The following is a 23,583-nucleotide window of genomic DNA, read 5'->3' as shown; positions in this document are numbered from 1 at the left end:
ACAGCAGGGAGTACACGTTTCTCACAGAGAGCCACTTCCTTATGGAAAGTGCCTGATGTGGTGTAAGTGTTTTACATAAAGACAGCACTGTGCAAGTCTTGAACTACTTCTCATTTCTTTGTATTTTGTCAGGAAAATTGGGAAATAGTTTATTGAAACATGTGCAACCATACATGGAAATATATGAGGCAAAAACAGTTTGTACACTTGTACAAACTTGAAAGTCAGTATTTGGTGTGACCACATTTATTCTTTAAAACACCAATCTTAGGCAGATTTTCTTATGATTTCTTTAAGTAGTCTTCAGGAATAGTTTGAATGTTCTAGAAGAATGTTGTTTTTTTTTTTTAAGGACATTCAAAGTGCTCTTTGTATGTTGGCTGTCTTTGGTTCAGATCTCTGCCAAAATGATCCCACGCTACTTCAATAATGTTGGAGTCTGGGCTCTGTGGAGGTCAGTGTGTGATTGATTGTGCTCCACTGGCTGATTTTTCTATCCAACTATGTTTTTACTCCAGCAGCAGGGTGTTTGGGATCGTTGTGATGCTTTAAAAAAACATCCTCTGCCAGTCAGACGCTTTCCAGATGATATTGGATTAAAATGTGATGGTACTTTCCTGCATTCATAGTTCCACCAGGTGTGATAAGAACTTAAACTCCACTGACTGAATTGCAGCATGACAGAATCTCCACCATGTTAGATACTCACTGTTGGAAGTGTAAGGAAGTCTCATTGTTGTACCTCCTCCTCTTGACCTCTGCTACATATTGACAATGATTTAAACCAAAACTTAAAAATCTGGATTCATCACAGAAACACAGAGTTTTAGTCCAGTTCTTGCATAATCTCAGCATTTTCTCTCCATCTTCCTTGAGAATGGTGTCTTTACAGTCATCCTTCCTCCCAGACCATTTCTGATGAGAGTTCAGTAAACAGCAGATGGATTAACTGAATGGTCAGATGCATCTCTTAGGTCCTGTGTCAGGTCTTTGCTGAATTTTGTTTTTATAAAGGACATGACTTTCAGATTCTTTTGATCCGTTGCAGCTATATTTGGGTCGTGTAACTTCTTCGTTTGTCCTCAATATTTTAAGGGCAGACTAAATACCATGTTGAGATAGGCCAAGTTTGAAGCTAATAGCTCTTTAGGAAACACCTTTTGTGATTTACGCAACAGGATGCTAGTAACAAAGTGGCTAAACATACAATTTGAATTCTCTAATGTATAGACAACACTGCTTCATGCCTTGGTTATGGGTTAACAGACAATATTCCTCTGAAAATGGTCAGGTACAAGAACTGGACTGAAAATAAGTGAAAAAGTAGCCAGTGTCCAAAGAAAAACTTTGCAAGACCTCAAAACCAGTTAAAAAAAATTAAACAAAACTCTGACTTCCTGGAAGCAAAATATAAAAAATTAGGTGTGACTCCAGACTTTTGCACAGTACCGTATACTACTGTACAGCATGTAGTGGAGCACAACTTCCTGTTTCTTCATGAGTATCTGAAATCTTGCTGAAAAGTTGGAGACCATTAAAAATGATAGAGTGCAAAATGTCTAATAGAGCAGCATTTCTAAGCCCCCCTCCACAAGATTATCAGATTGTTTTAGGTTCATGTTTCAACATATGAAAGTGAATAAAATTATTCATAATTGGAGCTTAACTTGAAATATTTTTGAAGGTAGAAACCTGCCAGTTTTGAGTGACTGTTCAGCATAAAATATGAAATGTAAATGAAACATGAGGAGTGGGGGATTAAAAAGTCCTAGAAATGGACCTTTTAAACATGGAAAACCGTGCAGAATTTAAATTCGGCAGCTTTCCTGTTCAGCGTCATGTTGTCATGCACCTCAGGCTGTTTTCAGTGCAGCTGTTTTTTTTCTTTCTTCTTTTTTTGTGTATGGTCTCTCTAAAAATTTAGCTGTGTCCCCTGAAGCTGGGTCTCCTGTGGTGCGTAAAAATGGCAATCCCTTAATCAAATTTTCTTTTTTCATGAAGAGGGCAAATTTGCGGTTTCATCTGGATCGGTCCAGGTTGAGAGAGAAAATTGTGTTGGTGTGCCAAAAACAGTCTCCAGGCTCACTGGCACTCAGCACAGTTCTGTGAATTTTCTTACTCTGATACCTCAGGGGGCCAAAACAAAACTCTGCATTAACAGCCTGACCCTGGGTTCGAACCGCCTTCAGGTTTGAACATTGTGACCTCTTCAAGTGTTTTATTTTTTGGGGGGTTGTTTTAGCTTGGAGATCCAGCTCTTAACACCAGTCAGGATCCTTTACTAAATGTAGGTCAGTTTGAAACTCAAGTTGATGTTTTCTTTCATCTGCAGAGATTAAGCAAATTTAAATTGGGTGTTTTTCATTTTTTCTAGGCCTCATTCCCAGAACTTTTTGATCACCCTCTCCTATTTATGCGTTATATAGTTGTAGCTTACATGCATACAGATGCTTACATTAAGACTTTGTGTGTTCACTGGTTAAGTGATCTTTCTATATTTGCACTTATGCAGTCACAGTGTGTCTAAGACCGCATTAGCTTGATGTTAATTTGCAGGTTTGGTAACGTCAGAGTTTAGAGATTCCAGGTATTTTGTCTGAACTTGTCAGTCTTCTTCCTCTGCGCACTAGAGTAATTTTTCAGTCTGTTTAATGCTGGAACAGCCTCATCCTGGCACTAATGATTTATCCTACGGGCCGAGTATTCAGTGTTTAATCTGCAATTCGGCACGTATTGGTACATATTTATAAATCTCTGTGCTGTTTGGGTTCAGAAGTCTAATTTTTACATTTTTAGAATGGCATCCTGTGCTTGGAGTCATATTTATTTATTCATGTTTATTTTTTTCTTCTTTTTATCCAAGAAGTTAGATTATGGGTGGGCTGTGTTCCTAAAGGTATCCCACAGGTAATGTAGTCAATCTGACTCATGATCAGAACATAGAATCACAGATCTTTATACCCGGGGTTACTGTTTCTTAAAAATGGCATATTCCTCAGAGTCCTGTGAACTCTGTTCATGGCTCTTATTTATTATCTGTTGTTGTAAGTGTACTGATTTCTCTTAGAAGACTGTTTTCACCAACATCTTCGGTGAGGTGTATAGACTGAGATTAGTGGAGGAAAAGTAACCCTGCTGAGTGTGTAGAGGTATACCATTATTTACGGGACGGGGTTACATGAGCACACACGCACAGCCCTTTCGAGACCTCTCCATCATGTTGTCCTCATTGTGTCCTTGATCCTCACCACACTGAATATATTTGCAGGATGTGTCTGTTGAATTTCATGTTCCACATTTTCAAGAGCAATTTCCATAATTTTCATGTTTTTATTCATATTACACGACCAAAGACGATTCCACGTAGCATCTGAAGTAGCTTGCAGTGGTGCATGAGAGTGACTTAAGAAGGTCCGTGGATTTAAAATAAGGAAGAACTTTCTCCATCTGGGATCAGGGGGAGTATCTATCATCTACTTGGCCTCGTTTATTTACTGATTTTTGACGAGTGGAGGTGATTATGTATGTGTCGGGACGGTGTCCTGGAAAATATTCTGGCTAAAGGGATGGGTTTAATTTCCTCTGAATTCTCAGATACTGCTTGAGTAGAAAACATGTTTAGCGAGCAATGCAGGAAATTCTTTCTAGATAATCAACAACATATGCAAGAGAGTCCTGATGCTGTGAAGAGCAGTTGTAGCTCTGTAGGGTCCATGGAGTTGATCAGGAGGAAATTATCCTTTAATTGGTATCAGGTTAAAGAATCAACCTCAATAAAGTGGGAGATGGTTTCCCCAAAAACAGAGCAAAGAAAAATGTCTGGTTAAACTAAATTATTTTTTTTTATATAGAGCTGATTTGCTGTGGGAGCAGTTGCCCAGTTCAAAGCTTTGCCTCCACTGATTGGCTACAGATGAAAATTAGCATTTATCTGTAAGAGGTTCATTATATCTATTGTCCATATCTAAATAAAGTGTTTGTCAGACATTCAAATGTTGTTTATCTAAACAGGCTGCTGATGCTTAAAAACAGAAAATCTAAAGCAAATGATTAAAACAAGGACACAGCTGTGTTATTCTAACAGCTGGAATTGCATCAGAGATTGGTAACATGTGATTGTGAGCCCCACATAAACACATTTGTGGCTTCCGACTCTGTTGGCATCAGCTGAGTTGTTACAGTTAACAAAGGCTAATCTACTGGCCTTGTCCTCCCTTTATTACCTGCCGTGTTGGAAAGGAACTAATTGATTTGTGTGTGTGCCTTAATTGTATGAGCCAATGCTGAGTTTCCATTTTTTAACTAAGCCCAGCCAGACAGTGTAGAGTCAGTGTTGTGTATAAAAACATATATTTGTAAAAACAGCAGGAGGCTCGAGGATTGAGTATTGAATTCCTTAAAAAGTTCTCGGTTCTCCTTTTCTTACAGGAAGGTGTAGAGGTGAGAGTGGCAAGAATCTTCAACACGTTCGGCTCCCGTATGCACATGAACGACGGACGTGTTGTCAGTAACTTCATCCTTCAGGCTCTTCAAGGAGAACCTCTCACTGTATGCATTTTAAGCTTTTTACTTGCTCGGCTTTCGCCTCATTTGTATGTGCTGCAAGCATCTACACACATCGGGATCATTTTAAGCACATTGGGTTAGTCCCACGTGGAAGATGGTTTGATATTCATATTACATATAATTTTCTAAAATTTAAATGATGGGATTTTATTGTTTCAAATCTAATCCAGACCTGTTTAACATTTATTTTTTTTACATTTTAAAAGTGGTTTAAAAACATTTGATTGAAACCAAATATGGGTGCAGTAGAGAGAAATGTGAGGAATAGATGCAGAGGAATAACATGCATGCAAAGGTCCAAAGGGGAATCTGCTTCTGAGGGTATTTACACAGGATAACACATGTTAACCTTGGCCTTGACTTTGACATTTTACAATGTCAGCTTGCTCATCACACAAGAATAGCCTGTTTATTTTATTTCTTCTTCTAGGTTTACGGTACCGGCTCCCAGACAAGAGCCTTTCAGTACGTAAGGTAAGTTTACTCAATTAAACTCATTATATTTATCACTGAAATGCACAATTTTTCTCTTCGATCTCCATTGTCTTATTATCTTAAACAAGTCTTGAGTCACACCCCATTTTATATTTTTTTCTTCCAAGCAGCCAGCCTTTCTTCTCATTTTTGAAGTAGTCCTGAGCAATAGTTCTCCAGGCTTTCTGAAGATCTTTCAAAGTTTTTTATTTAGACATTGTCCTGTATTGTAGACATTAGTCCAGTTCTTGTACCTGACTATTTTCAGAGGAATGCTTTATTTAGTAAGACCCTCAGCACTGACCTATGAATCATTCAAGAATAAAACGGCCCCTGATTCAAAGGATGATCCTGTGTCTTAGCAGAAAAACAATCTTAAATTGCATATTAAGGCACTTTGTTATGAGCAGCTGGTCACATAATTTGCATTTCTTTAGTTGAGTCTACAAAAAATAATAATAAAGATAACATAGTTTGACATTCATAAAATAGTATTTTTACATTATAATTTTCAAAGAGCTTTTAGCTGAAAGCTTATTCGTTTTCCTCAAATGTATTACGAACAGTTTTGGTCAAGTTACTTGAGAAAAGTAATCAGTAACTAATTACTGATTACTTCCCCCCAAAAGTAATCCCGTTACTTTACTGATTACTTATTTTCAAAAGTAATTAATTACTTAGTTCCTTTTTAAAAACACGATTTACAACCTGAATAGGTGATAAAGCGATAGATCTTTCAGCCCAGTTCTACTTTTTCTGCATAATCCATCATACAAAATGTAATCAAATGGAAAAGTCTCTTTTTAAAACTTGGTTTTATTAGTTTTAATCTTTTAACTTTATGCATCAAGCAAAAATTAAATTATATGCAACATTCTCTGACTGGAAGAAATTTGTTTAATATGTAAACCTATTTTCTGCACATTCCAGCACATAAAATAAAATATTTTTTTGTGTTTACACTCACTCTTTCAAATAAATGCAAGTAAAACACAGCAGAAAATAAATAAAATCAAAGACTCGGCGGCCCTGTTGCTCTATTTTCACCTGTATAGCAGGCGGATGTTTGCCCTGGTGCAGGTGTGCCGCAGCGGTCAGTGGAAGAATCCGCGAGTTTCTCTGTGAATTTCCCATTCCGTGGTAGCGCACTCGGTGCTTGCTCGGAAGTTAAGGGTTTTTTCGCTGTAAAAAGAAATTTTCTTCCCACGCAGTGAAGAGCGGAAAGTAACAGTAATCTAATTACCTTTTTTGCAATAGTAATCCCTTACATTACTCGTTACTTGAAAAAGTAATCAGATTACAGTAACGCGTTACTGTCCATCTCTGTTTACGACACACTGCTTGTCGAAATATCTACAACAGACGAACAGTATCTGAAAGTCATGTTTTAAGAGACCAGAAAAAGTCCAGCAGAGGCCTGACACACGATTGTTGCCGCTGTAAATATTCTGTATGTTTGGAGGAGGTCAGGAGAGGGAACAACAGTGAGTGTGTACAGCCATCTGTACTACACGGTGGAGACTCTGTCATGGTTTGGGGCTGAATTTCAGCCAGTGTTGTTTGAGGTCTTGTACAGTCAGATTTTAAGACAGCATTCATACCATCTGAAAAGGTTCTGATTGCCAACACCTTCTTCTTTCAGCATGACAATGACTCCAAACACACTGATAATGCAGTAAAAGCAAACCTGGATAGAAGAACTCACAGTGTAAGGCTGTCAGTCATGGATTAGCCTCCCCCAGAGATCGAAACTCAACATTATTGAAGCAGAGAACAGAACAAAAGGCAGCCAACATTCAAAAAAAAAGCCATCAAAGAGAGTTTAGACTATGATAAATTAATTAGTTAATAACAAATATTATCACTTGTTATAATATTTGTAATGTAAAAACCCTGTTTTGTTTTGTTTTTTACCTTATAGACTGTATTTCCATGTATGTTTGGTTATTCTTTCCTGAAGATTTCTTTATAAATGAAATGAGGTATGGCTCAAGACTTTTGCACAGTATTGTGTGTCACCTATTTCAAATACTATAACAAAAAATACTAATAATGACAAATAAGTTTTAATATGAAATATTAGGCCGTCTCTGTACTCACACATATGCCACTGTAAACCAGAGTGGGGCTTTTTTTCATGTGGCATTAAATTGGATGAAAGATGAGTTTATGGGTAGTTTTACTCTTTTTTTAGATTTTAATATAAAGTAAAGAGTTGGACCCATGAAAGAAGCATGGTGTAAGTTCAAAGAGTATTTATTGGTTTCATTTTGTCAGACTGAGCAACAGGGATCAGAGGCACAGAGCATTTGAAGCTCTTGTATCTGATCGTAGCATTTACCTGATGTCCTGTATGACTTTAGTGTTGTGTAAACAGTCCTTGGGTAGCTTTTCTTGAAGTTGAACCTCCAGAAAAAAAATGTATTTCATAACTAACACATAAAGCTAATCAGATCTAAACTTTCACACCAAGGAATTAAAGATGCACACTGATGAATTTCATGATTTCAGTTCTAAAGTGTTTTATTAAAAGTTTTTACAGAATTTACAAACAGCATTCATTCATGCATTCAGTTTTGCATTGAAGTTTCTTTGTGAGTGATCAAAAGAAAAACAAATAGTTGGACAGCAAATGTACCAAAAGTGTTGATGTAAATAGTAGCTGTGTCAATAAATAAAGTAATATGATGAGATAAAAGGAATGAACTTAAGATTTTGATTTTTCAAAGGAAGAAACATTGGGTGAAAAGCTGTAATAAATATGGTTGAAGTTATAAAGAAAATTTGCAGAATTATTTATAAATAATGTAATAAATAATGAATAATTGGGGGAACAGCACTAAAAGATTCATTGATGTGAAGAAACCAGAGTTTCTGCCTACGGAGGTCCAGGACTCCTCATTGGCTGTTGGTATGAATTGTGTCTTAGTTCGGGAAGTGGACAAATAAACTTTGTGTTTCTCGTTAGAATAAGTTGAGATCTGGGGTGAGGTTCAAACATGCTGCTCTGTCTATTTCATCGTCCAATTTCTTAACTGCTTATTCAACTCCACTGTTTGAGAGGCAGGGTACATCCTGAATACGGCCATCACACGGCTGTTTCATCAGGGTTAATTAAATATAAAACAATATTAAATGTAATAGAAACAAAAATCACAATTAAGTTCCCTTAATTGTCCCTGTGTTTGTTTTTGATATCAGAATGTTAACCTGCTAAATTCTAAATTAACTTTTCCAGAGTTAGACAGTCTTATCTCAGTGTGCACTTGCCTGCCAGTGTTAAGGTCTAATTATGTTAACTAAGTGTGTGTGTGTGTGTGTGTGTGTGTGTGTGTGTGTGTGTGTGTGTTAGGGAGAGAGAGAGAAACAAATGGTCCATATTTGATTTGCCCTTTAGGTTAGAATCATAAATTGTTCCGTACACTCATCCGACACTTCATTAGATACACCCTGTTAGTATCATGTTGGACCTTTTCTTTCAGAACAATCTTTAATTCTTTGTGGAATCGGTATTGGATGGAAATTTGTTGGCTGCACATCCATGATTGGAATCACCCATTCCACCACATCCCAAAGGTGCTCTGTTGCACTGGGATCTGGTAACTGTGGGGGCGATTTGAGTACAGTAAACTGGCTTGTTTTAAAAGCCAGTTTGACAAACCATTTCTTGTGACCCGGTGCATTACCCTGCTGCAACCTGGCATTAGGTGATGGGTTCACCATAAAGAGATGAACGTGGTCAGCAATGATACTCGGCTAGGCTGTGGAGTTTAAACAATGGCCAGATGGTACTAAGGGGTTCAAAGTGTGTAAACACCTTTACACCAGCAACAAACTCAAGGCAGGAGAAATCCATACTTTCATCCAAATATTACAAAAATGGAGACTCTGATCAGGAAACATTTTTCCAGGCCTCCATTGTCCAATTTTGGTGGAAGTGTGAAAACTTTATCCTCAGCTGACAGACGTGGCACAGTTGATGTGGTCTGTACTCATAGATGTTCATTTGTACACCTTGGTTTTAACAAGTGGTTATTTGAGTTACTGTTGCCTTCCTGTCTGCTCAAAGCAGTCAGTCTGTAAACATGTGTGAGGTGAAATCCCAGCAGATTGGCAGTTTCTGAAATAATGGATTCTGGTATCTGAACGCTACTCCAACAGAGGTCGATTATCTTGTTAATAATTTTACCTCCTCACTACGTACGACTCTGGATACTGTAGCTCCTGTGAAAACTAAGGCCTCAAATCCAAAGTCCCTGACTCCGTGGTATAATTCTCAAACACGTAGCCTAAAGCAGATAACTCGTAAGCTGGAGAGGAAATGGCGTGTCACAAATTTAGAGGATCATCATTTAGCCTGGAGAAATAGTTTGCTGCTTTATAAGAAAGCCCTCCGCAAAGCCAGAACATCTTACTATTCGTCACTGATTGAAGAAAATAAGAACAACCCCAGGTTTCTCTTCAGCACTGTAGCCAGGCTGACAAAAAGTCAGAGCTCTACTGAGCCAACCATCCCTTTAACGTTAACTAGTAATGACTTCATGAACTTCTTCAGAAATAAAATTTTTATCATTAGAGAAAAAATTACCAATAATCATCCCACAGATGTAATATTATCTACAGCTACTCTTAGTACCATCAATGTTAAGTTAGACTCTTTTTCTCCAATTGATCTTTCTGAGTTAACTTCAATAATTAATTCCTCCAAACCATCAACGTGTCTTTTAGACCCCATTCCTACAAAACTGCTCAAAGAAGTCCTGCCATTAATTAATTCTTCGATCTTAAATATGATCAACCTATCTCTAATAATTGGCTATGTACCACAGGCCTTCAAGCTGGCTGTAGTTAAACCTTTACTTAAAAAGCCATCTCTAGACCCAGCTGTCTTAGCTAATTATAGGCCAATCTCCAACCTTCCTTTCATATCAAAAATCCTTGAAAGAGTAGTTGTCAAACAGCTAACTGATCATCTGCAGAGGAATGGCTTATCTGAAGAGTTTCAGTCAGGTTTCAGAGCTCATCACAGCACAGAAACAGCTTTAGTGAAGGTTACAAATGATCTTCTTATGGCCTCTGACAGTGGACTCATCTCTGTGCTTGTCCTGCTAGACCTCAGTGCTGCGTTCGATACTGTTGACCATAATATCCTATTAGAGCGATTAGAACATGCTGTAGGTATTACAGGTACTGCACTGCAGTGGTTTGTATCATATCTATCTAATAGACTCCAGTTTGTACATGTAAATGGAGAGTCCTCTTCAGACACTAAGGTCAATTATGGTGTTCCACAGGGTTCAGTGCTAGGACCAATTCTATTTACATTATACATGCTTCCCCTAGGCAGCATCATTAGAAGACATAGCATAAATTTTCACTGCTATGCAGATGACACGCAGCTCTATCTATCCATGAAGCCAGGTAACACACACCAATTAGTTAAACTGCAGGAATGTCTTAAAGACATAAAGACCTGGATGGCCGCTAACTTTCTGCTTCTTAATTCAGATAAAACTGAGGTTATTGTACTCGGCCCTGAAAATCTTAGAAATATGGTATCTAAGCAGATTCTTACTCTGGATGGCATTACCTTGGCCTCCAGTAACACTGTGAGAAACCTTGGAGTCATTTTTGACCAGGACATGTCCTTCAATGCACATATTAAACAAATATGTAAGACTGCTTTCTTCCATTTGCGCAACATCTCTAAAATTAGAAATATCCTGTCTCAGAGTGATGCTGAAAAACTAGTTCATGCATTTATTACTTCCAGGCTGGACTACTGTAATTCACTATTATCAGGAAGTCCTAAAAACTCGCTGAGAAGCCTTCAGCTAATCCAAAATGCTGCAGCAAGAGTACTGACAGGGACTAGAAAGAGAGAGCATATTTCTCCTGTTTTGGCTTCCCTTCATTGGCTTCCTGTTAAATCCAGAATTGATTTCAAAATCCTGCTCCTCACATACAAGGTCTTAAATAATCAGGCCCCATCTTATCTTAATGACCTTGTAGTACCATATCACCCTATTAGAGCACTTCGCTCTTGCACTGCAGGCTTACTTGTTGTTCCTAGAGTATTTAAAAGTAGAATGGGAGGCAGAGCCTTCAGTTTTCAGGCCCCTCTTCTGTGGAACCAACTTCCAGTTTGGATTCGGGAGACAGACACTATCTCTACTTTCAAGATTAGGCTTAAAACTTTCCTTTTTGCTAAAGCATATAGTTAGGGCTGGACCAGGTGACCCTGAATCCTCCCTTAGTTATGCTGCAATAGACGTAGGCTGCCGGGGATTCCCATGATGCATTGAGTTTTTCCCTTCCAGTCACCTTTCTCACTCACTATGTGCTAATAGACCTCTCTGCATCGAATCATATCTGTTATTAATCTCTGTCTCTCTTCCACAGCATGTCTTTCATCCTGTTTTCCTTCTTTCACCCCAACCGGTCGCAGCAGATGGCCGCCCCTCCCTGAGCCTGGTTCTGCCGGAGGTTTCTTCCTGTTAAAAGGGAGTTTTTCCTTCCCACTGTCGCCAAAGTGCTTGCTCATAGGGGGTCATATGATTGTTGGGTTTTTCTCTGTATTTATTATTGTGCTATCTACTGTACAATATAAAGCGCCTTGAGGCGACTTTTGTTGTGATTTGGCGCTATATAAATAAAATTGAATTGAATTGAATTGGTACATCTGGTACCAATGTCAGTGCTATGTTCAGTCATCTTTCTTTCTCGTTTTCATTAACAATTTCAACTTCAGCAGGTCATGTTGATCATGTCTGCATATCCAAATCCATCTAGTTGCTGCCATGTGATTGGCTGATTATACATTTGCATTAATGTGCCATTTAAGATTTGTCCATAAGGAAGTGACTGGTGAGTGTGTGCGCGTGCAGTGAGTAATTTAATTGATGGTTAAAATAAAAAATGGTATGAATTGGTTTTCTTTGAGCCATGCTACTAGCATAAATCTGGAGATGTTCAGTGTAGCAGATACTGAGCTTGGTACATTTTGTTTGTGGTCTGTGCAAGCGTAGGGGAAATAGCTTGCCTATTAATACCTTTAAGAATGACATTGTTTTAAAAATAAATATAGAACAACAGAAAAAAAAATCAAACTTCTGTTCGTGTTTTTTAATTAGCATCCCTGAAAAGGAGCCTTTAACCAACCTCAATGTCCAGTATATTCTGAGAAATTTAATTCTCTGAAAGTGGACGTGCCTTATCTGTCCTGAAAAGTATTTATAGCCCTGTGTACTAAACTAAAACAAGTGTCAGTCAGGGTATGCTGATAAACTTGCATAGATATCACGTGGAGTATACAGGGTGTTCTGATTAAAGAAATCTATGCAGGAAAAGTTCATGTTCATAAAGTGTCCTTCATATTAAAAATAGAGAGTGCTCCTGTCTGTGTTTTCCAGTGATCTGGTGAATGGCCTTGTCTTGCTGATGAACAGTAACATCAGCAGTCCAGTCAATCTGGTGAGTTCAAAATATGAGTCTGCGTCTCATAAATTGAAAGGCAAATTGATTCTGTGCATCTGACACTTGCTGACTCTGATGTAATGGAAGTTTATTAATTTGTTTTTCAGGGAAACCCAGAAGAGCACACTATATTGGAGTTTGCTCGCCTCATTAAAAGTCTTGTTGGTAAGTCTTGTGCAGCCTGTGCCAGCTCATGCCTCGTCATCTTTTTATCCTGGTGGTTTCAGGTCGCCCTCACAGGGAGGAAGTTGACAGGACATTTGAAAGCAGGATCACTTTCTTGTTTGGAGCAAATCACAGCTAACCATAAATGCAACCAAAATAGCGTCAGCTGCAATGGGGATGTCAGCGGGCCTCAGCATGAAGTATGCTAATGGCAAACATGCCTGAGGCAGAGAACCATGAAAGATTGCTCGGTCGTAACCAGAATCCGAGAATGTCTGATAAGCTGATGGATGTAAGGTGTATTCTAGTGGATTGGTGACAGGTGAAGGTTCACAAGCTTTAAATGGGCTGTTAAATGTGACCTCGTATGACAAAATAACCAAAAGAAGTGACGATATGTCAGATGACACAGTGTTGCGTATTTCATGTGTTTATCAGTGTTACTTATTTGTGGTAATAGAGGCTCCAGTCTGCAGAGCAGTTCTAATCAAGACAACGATAAGTCTAACTGAGTGACATGAGAATTATACCTGCTGATTTCTTTTCTTTCTTTTTTTTTTAAAGGTGTGTATACGTGCAGGGAAGGTTTGTTTAAAAGTGTGTCTTGGGAAGTCTGGCAACATCTTGGTTATGCTATCAAGGCCAAGCTGTTGTTTATATTAATAATGATTAATAGGGAGACAGAACTGCAATTTCAGTGCACACAGGGGTATAAAAACTGTCACCAGCCAAATATTTTGAGGGTTTGTTTTTTTGTTTTTTTTAAAGGCATAGTTTGGTGTGTTAAAATGGTTTTTTTTTTAAGTTTTTCCTACATCTTAGACTTGTGCTACACATGCTTAAAGTTTAATGATATCACAGCCTTATTTATGGCTCAATGGAGCAGATACAGATACATGCCAACTCATGCCCATGATAAAAGATGAACTTTTTTGGGGTCTGAATAGTGAAGTGGAAGTGCCTTAAACCTGCACTCTTTCCTGTGGCCAACAGGGGGCATTTCCTTTGTTGGCACCAAAAAAACTATCTATATTTTAAAAATAAATAAATAATAGTTAAAAGAAAAAATAGATAAATTAAAAAAATGTGAAAATGAGTGTTGATGTCTGCTTTATGACCTCAGTAAACTGTTTATGGATTTTGATTTTGTAAGTTGTGGGGCCCAGGAGAGTGAAAAAGACGTTTGTGTTATTGAGTTCTCACATAGGAGGAGGGATGACTGCTTAAGTACACACTTTAAATTTAAGTTCTGCACTGCAGAAACACCGAGAAGGTGTTTCAGTGATTTGCATTGGTAAACAAATAAGTCTAGACATTTCATTTTAGTTTTTTGATGCTATTGGAAAAGTGTAAACCCAGTTGCAGCCACCAAATGTGTGACAAATCTCTGAGTGATGGAAAAATGTAAACACAAGACAGATCACAGTGTAAAATGTTAGTCATCATGTGAAACGCACTCTGTACTAAATGAACAGTTGTGATTGGCCCAGCGCTATCGAAACCAGGCATAACCTCAGGGGTGTCAAGGGTTATTTAAGGTGGAATTACTTTTTTTTGTCTTTGTGGTCTCTGCAATGAGATGTATGGGTTTTTTTTGTTTTAATGTTTTACTGGTATAGTGTCTTACATTATCAATCACTATAGTGTGACATCATGTTTACCGTCTCTGACTTACTTTCATAGTAAACAGCCAGGGCCAAACCTGGCACTGAATGTAGTTCCCTAAAGGTAAAACAGTCCCTTCAGTTGGCTCTGTGAAGAATAATAACATCCTCCTCCCTGCTGTCCCTTAACACACTTCCATGTCCACACACGCAGTGAGTCGAAGCCAGATCCAGTTTCTTCCTGAGGCCCAGGACGACCCACAGAGGAGAAGACCCGACATCCGCAAAGCCAAGATGATGCTCGGCTGGGAACCGGTGGTACGTGTGACGCACGACAGATGCCGAGATTATTCTGAGATATTTGTAGTGCACACATGCTGTCTTCCACCATCAGTATACTAGATGTCCTGAAGTTTTTAATAGTGACTAAGCTGAGCTGAGTGTTAAAAAATGTTACATAATTTTAAGTTTATTTAGACATGAGACTTTGTTATAGTGTAGTTATAAACCAGAAATTTAACTTATACATAACTAGACTTGCCGGTAAGTGAAAATGAGACTCTTTGCAGTCCTGTGAAAACAAAGTACTGCGTCCATAGGAATTAGGAGGGTAAATACCAGCTGGGTGCTGGTAAGGTTTATAAAAGCAGAAGTTTTGGGAGTTATGCCACGGGGGAAAAGATCAGCCATGAGCTTAGACAAGCAGCTATTCCTACCATCAGTTTGGCACATTTCAGACTCTAAAGTTAACAGGTCTCAGTTAGCATGTTCAGTTCAATTCAGTTTTATTTATATAGCGCCAAAATACAACAACAGTTACCTCAAGGTGCTTGATATTGTTGATATTGTAAGGTAAAGAGCCTACAATAATACCTAGAAATCAGAGAAAACCCTCTTGAGCACACGCTTAGGTGACCATGAGAAGGAAAAACTCCCTTTTAACAGGAAGAAACCTCCAGCAGAATTGGGCTCAGGGAGGGGCAGCCATCTGTTGCGACCGTTTGGGGGTGAGGGAAGGGAATATTAAAGTTAAAGGCAACACAGTTAGAAACAGGGGAAAAAATAGCTTATAGATGATAGCTATATCCAATATTTCCCTCATTCAGTATCAATGTTACTTCTTTAACATCTTGAGGGAAAAATAAATGAATTTATCCAAAACGTCAAAGTCCAGTCACACCATGACTTCATAATGTTTGCAATTATTCCTATGAATTCAACACCTTAACTCGGGAAGAGAAGGGCAGGCTGTGAACATATATGACAGGGGGCTGTATTAGCTGGACTGTCAGTGATGTAAGATGCTAATAGATTGGTTAAGGGAAGGTATTCGACTCCGAGGTGTCGAACACCTCCTGTTCCTCTTGGTAGTATGTCAGCGTTTGATGTGTTGTCTTGTGTTGACAGGTGCCCCTGGAGGAAGGCTTAAACAAAACAATTCAGTACTTCAGCAGAGAGCTGGAGCACCAGGCTAACAACCAGTACATCCCCAAACCTAAAGCTGCCCGCATGAAGAAAGGAAGACCCAGACACAACTGAGCCTTACTGTTCAACCACAACACAAAGATGTTAAGACTCCTTAAAGTGCAGCTCTGTGAAATACACTGCTGATTACTGCACTCTGGGAAATGGAGTCTTGTTTTTGTTTTTTTGACAAGCAGAAACATCCTACTCTTAAAACTCATTTTACAAAGACTGTTGCCCTGCACTGGACATACAATTGCAGTGCCAGTAAGGCCGCCTTACTGCAGCTTGTGTGACAGACGAGCCTGAATCAGAGGCAACAAACTGAAGGCAAGAAACTTGCCTCAATCTACTTTCTTTTGTGAATTTATGCTTTTGCTATTTAAATCGCCGACATGAGAATTCTGCAAACAGCTTGCACTGCGCATCTGTGCTTTGTGTTTACTTTGTGTTTTGTCTGTAGAAACAAGCTATCTGAATTTGTTTTTTTCCACTGGATGTTTTGTCCTTCGATCAGTGGCGTGCCGGCACCCTGTTGGCTGTCCATGCAGCGCACCGCAGGGCTGGGATAAAACTTCTAGAAAGACTGTTACAGCATCATTTGCTTTTCACAACATCATCCGTGTTTGTGGATTAATTATTTCGGGTGAAGATGCTATTTTAATAAAATATTTCCAATACTTTGCGTATGATGTCGATGGTAAAACACACTCACTCATTGTTGAGTTGGATTTAAGAAAAAAAAACATGGCAGAGCCAAAGAAGTACAGAAGCTATATCTTTATTTACAGCTAAAGGCAGAGAGGAAACCAGCTGCAGTTGTCGGGCAGGTGGATGTCTATGAATAAAAATAGTTTTTATTTTATAATTGGTATGTAGAAAGAGAGAAAATTATAATGAGAAATATATAAAGATGGGGATGAAAGGATGATTTTCAAGGGGCTACACTACAGAAAAGACAGATTACCTGTGAAGTACTTGAACAGGTGTGAGACTAAAGAGATAGAAGGCGACTAACTGAGAGATCCAAACCCTTTGGTGTGTGTGTACTTGTATTCTCAATGCAGTGAGTGCATAAATCTGCTCATAATCCAAATGATTCATTTTAGTACACCTAATTTAAAGTTGGAGTAAGGGTGTGTCTCCTGGGAATGAATGCTGCTTAATGTAACACACTCTGATGGGACTGATCTGCACCCAGACGTGAGCGTGTCTGGGGTTAATAGTAGTCGTAGTTAACATTAGCGCCGTGTCTGTAAGAAGAAGGATCTTGCGGGGCAATGGGAGCGTTTTCATCATAATGGTGCTGACGGCCGGGGTCGTTGGCACGCATGTGGTCCCTCCAGTACGCCATGTCGGCCTCCAGCCTCTGGTGAGACAAAAACACCACGGACGCCACTTGTTAATAAACTCAATAGAAGTCTGAAGCCAGCAGACGCACAGGGTGCTGATAAGATGACCACCAAGACTGTCAGCAGGCATAGCCGTGGCAAATAGACCTGCATGAAAGGCAAACACTGAAAAGGCCAATGCTATGACAGCTTTGGCCTTTTAAGGGAAGCAACAGCAAATGGCATTAGCACAAGGTGTCAACATGGCGCTGTTGGAGAAATACTGCTGTAGCACGGTGAAACACATGCTGTCAGCTGTCAGAAATGGCAGCGGGGAGCTACTTTGTGCACTCCTGCCCTTGTTCTGCGTTCCCTCCGCTCCTTAAGGTCCCCGGTGAGTTCTACACGAGAGCCGCTGACCTGGAAGAAGGCTGAATCTGGCGCTGTAAGTGGGTTTCTGTTTGTGCGTGAGAGAGAGGAAATTCATGTTGTCGCGTGTTCAGCCCTGCACCTGTACTTATCTGTTCATGATTTGGCCTTTTGAGGAATGTTTCAAGCATCTTTCAGCCATCAGAAGGGTGTTTAATTTAAAATGTTTTTCTTAAAAACAGATGAGATGTATAGATAGAAAGATCCACAACTTTTTGTACTCTCAGTGTACGTGTTTGTGTTACTCTTATACATTTATTTTTAAGTGTTCCTCTTGGTTTTACTCACCTAAACCAACATTACTAAATAGTTGTAATGGTATTTTACGATAACATACAAGTCTTAAAGAAAGATAACTCACCTGCTCGTCAAATCCCATGTACATAAACTGCATAATCCACTGCTGTACGTCTGGTCTGCTGCGATCCCAAAGGTTCCTCTTGGTTCTGCTCAGTTTTGCCAGGAACTCTTTGGCTCTGGAAGAAGGAACTGCAACTGATGACCGTGATGGGGCAGTACCAGTTCCTGCCACTGGATGGAGGCAGAACAAGGCAGGGGGGGGGAAGAAAGGCGTGGTATTTTTTAAAAAATACTTAATGTGGTTGAGTTTTCTATCAGCAGGACAAAGACAATATTAGGTATGTGTTTAAGGACGTTACCATCTCTCTTCCTCAAGATCTTGTGTAAGTGGCCGTCACTGGATACTGGAAAGAAGAGTCAACAGAGACATAATGAGCGGCAGTATAAATTCTGTTCTTCATGGCAGGTATGTTAGACCGGTGATAAATAATAAAAACAACTAACTCAGATATAATTAATCTTTAAAACAGCCACACATTTTAACAATCAGTTTAAGGTGTCTGTTTCTTTCTGATGCCATCTTCACAAAATTCTAAATACTATTCATTTATACACATTCACCGGATGCTTTGTTAGCTACACCAGACCAAACCCCTCTTTGCCTTTATAACTGCCTTTATTCTTCATAACACAGATTCATGTTGACGTGTCACACAGTTGCTGCAGATTTGTTGGCCAGATTAGCCATGATCCCATCCTACCACATCCCAAAGATTCTCTATTAATCTGAGATCTGGTGAGTGTAGAGGCCATTTGAGTGCAGTGAACTCATTGTCATGTTCAAAAAACCCGTTTGAGGTTGACAGTGAGGTCTTCTGCTGCTGTAGCCCATCTGTTTCAAGGTTCCATATGTTGTGTGTTAAGAGATGCTCTTCTGTATATAGCGGGGGTTTTTTGAGTGGTTACTTGAGTTACTGTTGCTTTCCTATTCGCTTGAAGCAGTCTGGCCATTCTCTGAACGCTGACCTCAACGAGACATTTTCATACTGAAAACTTTTGGTAACTAGATCATTTATCTTTTCTCTGATCATTCTCTGTAAATCATACAGATGGAGATCAGCAGTAATACTTAGACCAGACTATCTGTCACTAACAACTGCTCCACATTCAAAGTCACTCAAATCATTTTCTTCCACATTGTGATGCACAGTTTGAACTTCAGCAGGTCCTCTTGACTGTGTCTACCTGTCTAAATTGCTGCAATGTGATTGGCTGATTAGATATTTGAGCTAGCAAGCAGTTGAACATGCATGCGGAAGAGGTTTAGGGCCACTGGACAAAAAAGAAAGTGTCCATGTCTTTTTTTCTTCTTTTCCAGAATTCTGAGAAAAAAGTCAGATTAAAGTCAGAATTCCGAGAAAAAAGTCAGAATTCTAACTTTTTCCTCGGAATTCTGACTTTTTTCTCAGAATTCTGACTTTTTTTTACTTTTTTTCCTCAGAATTCTGAGATGAAATTCAGAAAAGTCAGAATTCTGACTTTTTTCTCGGAATTCTGGAAAAGAAGAAAAAAAAAAAGACGTGCCCACTTTTTTTTTTTTTTCCCCTTTCCCCAGTGGCCCAATCCTCTTCTGTAGCATCTGTCCACAGTTCTTTATGTTGTTTGCGGTGCAGCAGTTTTTCTGGTTAGCATCAGTAGTTTTACACCCTTCAGTTGTGCTTACTCAGCCGGCATCATGGGTGAGTTTGTTTTCAGCTCTAATTATAGATGTAAATGTCAAAGTGGAGCAGTGAGCGTGGTTAAAACTGATGTTGCCAACTCGCATCCAAAGAAAGCAGCTTCTGGCAAATTTGCATGTAAATAAATGTGCTGCGGTCACTTCCTAGAGCTCTTCTGGCACACTGTTGACCCAATGTTTGGAGCACTCAAGTTTACCAAACCAATCTAGTCAGATGACCTTTTATTCCACTTACACTTGAGCTCTGTGCGTGTGGGCGATGTTTCTGTAACTTAGTCTTTTGTTTGTTTCGTAACATTTAAACAGAAAACTGAGCTCAACACCGGAAGATGCACGGAGATACAGCCGTACAGACATTTCAGCAGCATAATTAGAGATACAGTTGGAGAGAAGTAGATTTCTTCAGAATGTTCTCAGTACAGCAGCAGTTTGGCCTTCATAATGTACTATTAGTCATTATTAGTCATTCTTTCCACAGCTCTGCAGTGGTGTAGGTAATTATTCTTATTCTTTTCTCTAATCATCATCATTAGAAATGTGTCAACTTCCTGACATCTGTAATAATGCGTCAATCTGCTGATATTTGAACCTTCTAGAAGACGAATTTAAACTATGAAAATATGTTAATGTTTTTCTGAGAGATTTTTTTTTCGTGATGGTGTCATTTCATCACAAAACATGAAAACATTTCATCAACTGTCGGTCTTGCTGCTCTGACATTTTACACAAAGGTTCAAGGTCCCTAGATGATTTATCCTGCTGGCTTTGCTCATTTATTGAGCTACCCTGCAGTTCTAACAAATAATCAAATAATCAAAGTCCAGCTTTGGTTGTTTGAGTCCCTACGAGAGTCCTGACAGCAACTTCAGCCTTGGTTTAACCTTTTTGCCTTGCAAATGTTCTCATGCTAACATGATAAACTGTGATTCGTTCTCAGAGAAGAATGGGCAAACTGGTTCAACTTGGTAGGAATATCATGGGCACTAAAATAACTACTAATTACAATCAAGGCATGACTGAGAGCGTCTCTGAATGCACAACATGTTGAACCTAGAAGCAGATTGTGTACAGCAGTAGAAGTTTACTTGAAATACCACTCCTGTCAACTAAGAACAGGAAACTGAGGCTACAGTTTGTACAGGCTCATCAAAACCATCAAAACCAGACAACGGAAAACTGAAAAAATGTTTCCTGGTCTCACGAGTCTCTATTTCTGCTGTGACACTGGGGTGGTCGGATCAAAATATGCCTTGCTGACAATGTCCATGTGTGTGACCACAGTTTACCATCTTATGATGGCTATGGAATAACACACCATGTCACAAATCATCTCAAACTGGTTTCTTGAACATAATAACGAGTTCACTGTACTCAATGACCTCCACAGTCACCAGACCTCAATCCAACAGAGCACCTTTGGGGTGTGCTGGAACAGGTGATTCCCGTCATGGATGCACACCTGACAAATCTGCAGCAAGCGTGTGATTTGTGAATGAAGTGGCTGGTCAGTGTGTTTTAGCATGCTAAAAATAGCATTTCACTGTAACTGGGAACCTCACAGAGCTGCTTGCACGAGCCTCTGTAAGCAAAGCTATCTGTTGAATATTTTAATCAATTCAGATAATTCTGATATCAAGTCTAATAGTGCGATACCAGGGCTGGTGGCTGTACAGCAGGATGCTAAAACCCATCAGTCCTAAAACTATGCGTGAGGCATGTCCGGAAACGTCGTTTGCTGTAGAAACCACATGGTTTGCAGGCTGGAGCTGGTTTTGGTTTTGCTACAGACCATGAAGTTTGAAGGAAACCATAAATAAGCGTTCCCCTTTTTTCAGAATGACTTTAATTGTGTTTTTCTCAGCTAATTACCTTCTCATTTCTGTTGCATATTTATCCTCAAGTTAGGGCCATTTAAGTGTTGGATATCTTGTTAGATCACTGTGTATTAGTCGACTTTGTCTTATTCTTCATACTTGAACAAACTTTAATTTTCAAACAGATCCTTTGGAAAAGCTTTCATATTCCAACATGCAGGGATTGTTTTACTCTTATTTTCTTTAAAGAAAAGCTCTTTATGAGGCATGTGTTGTGCTTGTGTTGTGCAGGCGTTTCAACAGAAGAATACTGAAGCAGATGTGAAGCAGATGTGACTTTGCTCAGATGGATTTTTCATTTAAAGTGAGTTTAAATTCTTACAATTCTTCTAAATTCTTCTTACAAAATAGAATGAAAACAAAGGCTACTTTGCAGGTTTCTAAAATTCATTTCAGAAGGGATGAATTGCACTTTACGTTTGTGGAATGTAGTAAAACGTCCAAGTCTGATCCTTTTTTCTTAACAAATGTAAAGAAATGCATATTTGTAACTAGTGCCAGTGCAGTTAAAAAGAAAAAAAAAAAGCAGCTGCAGAAATAAGACCTAATGCTTATGGAAAGACTCAAGTCGATAAAAGGTGTAAACTTATAAGAAGCCAAAGAAAAACAAAAGATTGTGCTTACCTCTAAGAGCTAATAATGTCAGCAGTACAGCCAGCCCCATTACCCTCAAATAGAAATGCTGGGATGCCATGTTGTACCCACTCACTCTTTCCAGATCTCCTTAAAGGCAGCAACTGTGCAAAAGCTGCTGCACAACCCGAAGAATGGGCGGAAACCCCGACTTTCCAAGTGGAAACTGGCCTGTGGCACTGGAATGGTTTCACCTCCTTGCCTTCAGAAACACGACTGCACCTGGGAGGTTTTTTCTCCCCCTTAAGTGAATTTTCATGTGTGCACCAGATACTTTTCCATCTCCAGCTCGTACAGTGTGTGAGCAGCGGGGTTTGTTTGTCATGTGGGTTTATTCCGTGGAAAAAAGACTTTTAGCCTTTGCAAAGTGAAGTTGGTTAACCTCACTTTGCACACTAACTGCACAAATGTGTTTTTATTTAACAGGAAATGTTGCTACACTTTCTAAAGGGATTCAAACTATGCAGCTTCAAATCTTTCTGCATTTTTATGCATATTTTAACAGCAGTTTCCCTCCAAAAATGCACTAAAATACCTGAGCAGGAACCCAGAAAGTGGAGAGAGCTCTGTGAGTTTTATTTCAGCAACAAGTCTGTGACCAGCAGTGAGAATCTCTTTGCTCTTATTTAAACCTTTACATCTTTTGCAACTGCCTGAAGGACTGAGTGATGCTGCGAGTCTCAAGAATGTATAAAAAGCAATATTCAGTCGAGGAGAAGGTGAAACGACTGAGTGGCTGCAGCTTGAATTATCTTCCCTCTTCCATATTTTAAATTCACCAGATGAAAGTGGAGACTTTCTCTACAGCAACATTACATCTAATCAGTTTAACCATATCTTGGCACTTTTCAGCCAAGAGGCATCTTACTCTATAAAACCTGTAGTTAATATTTTTGATGTGAAATGTATTTGCATATTAATGAATTCTATTTAATATAATAAATTCTGGATTTCTCTACTTAAAGAAGTTGTAGTTCTGCCTTTCAGACAGTTTTTCCGCACTTTGATGTGGGAGTAATCTCTGATACAGAAGTCCCGCCCAGCTGATATTCAAAACTTCAGTTTGAAAAAGGTAGCCAATCAGAAGAAGGTTGCCTAAAGCTAACATTGGCTGTGCCAAGCCTCAGTATAAGGCATATGTGATTGATTTGTAGTCTGGATCACGCAAAGCTTCTCTGTAAAGTCCAAGAATAAAAATATGGAGTCTTTAAAAACCTTCAGCTGCTGGAGTCACTGTTGTTATTCTTCTACCTCAGGTGCTTTATTTCATCTGTTGTAGTGTGTATTACCTGCAGTGGTAGCTTTTTGAGTTTGTTTTTCACGTGGCTGACCGAACATGCACATTACTGTTTTTGCTGCTGCTTCTGCCTCCGTGCTCCACACAGCAGATTTACAGTGGTGGTCAGATGTTTGTGTCAACTCACTACTGACAAGAATGTCATGGTAGTTTTGGGCCTTTTGATTACTTCTTTGAACGGTTCATTTTCCAGGCTGGAATGATTGTACAGCAGACATCTTTAATGACTTTA

At 39.1% G+C, this 23,583-nt stretch overlaps 2 protein-coding genes and 1 long non-coding RNA gene across 3 annotated transcripts in view; 2 read left to right on the top strand and 1 right to left on the bottom strand.

Annotated features, from left to right (window-relative positions):
• uxs1 (UDP-glucuronate decarboxylase 1) overlaps window positions 1–16,426 on the top strand; it is a 40,889-nt gene extending 24,463 nt beyond the window's left edge. Inside the window, exons 10-15 of the mRNA XM_003452950.5 lie at window positions 4,429–4,548; window positions 4,997–5,040; window positions 12,453–12,513; window positions 12,624–12,681; window positions 14,500–14,603; window positions 15,693–16,426. Coding sequence (XP_003452998.2) covers window positions 4,429–4,548; window positions 4,997–5,040; window positions 12,453–12,513; window positions 12,624–12,681; window positions 14,500–14,603; window positions 15,693–15,824 — 519 coding nt within the window. The 3' untranslated portion in view covers window positions 15,825–16,426. The remainder of the gene's footprint in view (window positions 1–4,428; window positions 4,549–4,996; window positions 5,041–12,452; window positions 12,514–12,623; window positions 12,682–14,499; window positions 14,604–15,692) is intronic.
• Window positions 16,075–22,192, bottom strand: ecrg4a (ECRG4 augurin precursor a). The gene is made up of 4 exons (XM_005457820.3): window positions 22,046–22,192; window positions 18,169–18,213; window positions 17,871–18,040; window positions 16,075–17,118 (listed from the first exon to the last, which is right to left on the bottom strand). Exons 1-4 carry the CDS (start codon window positions 22,113–22,115, stop codon window positions 16,969–16,971), a joined length of 435 nt encoding a protein of 144 aa, XP_005457877.1. The 5' UTR covers window positions 22,116–22,192; the 3' UTR covers window positions 16,075–16,968.
• Window positions 17,114–22,278, top strand: LOC106098801 (uncharacterized). The gene is made up of 5 exons (XR_001225119.3): window positions 17,114–17,525; window positions 17,964–18,084; window positions 18,186–18,275; window positions 21,653–21,725; window positions 22,140–22,278. It is a non-coding gene; the product is annotated as an uncharacterized LOC106098801 (long non-coding RNA).
• Window positions 22,279–23,583: the final 1,305 nt, after the last annotated feature.

The sequence above is a fragment of the Oreochromis niloticus genome, linkage group LG16, assembly GCF_001858045.2.
Source record: "Oreochromis niloticus isolate F11D_XX linkage group LG16, O_niloticus_UMD_NMBU, whole genome shotgun sequence".
In the NCBI taxonomy this organism is placed as follows: Eukaryota; Metazoa; Chordata; class Actinopteri; order Cichliformes; family Cichlidae; genus Oreochromis; species Oreochromis niloticus.
Note: the sequence above shows the minus strand (reverse complement) of the source record. Positions and strands in the feature narration are given on the sequence as shown.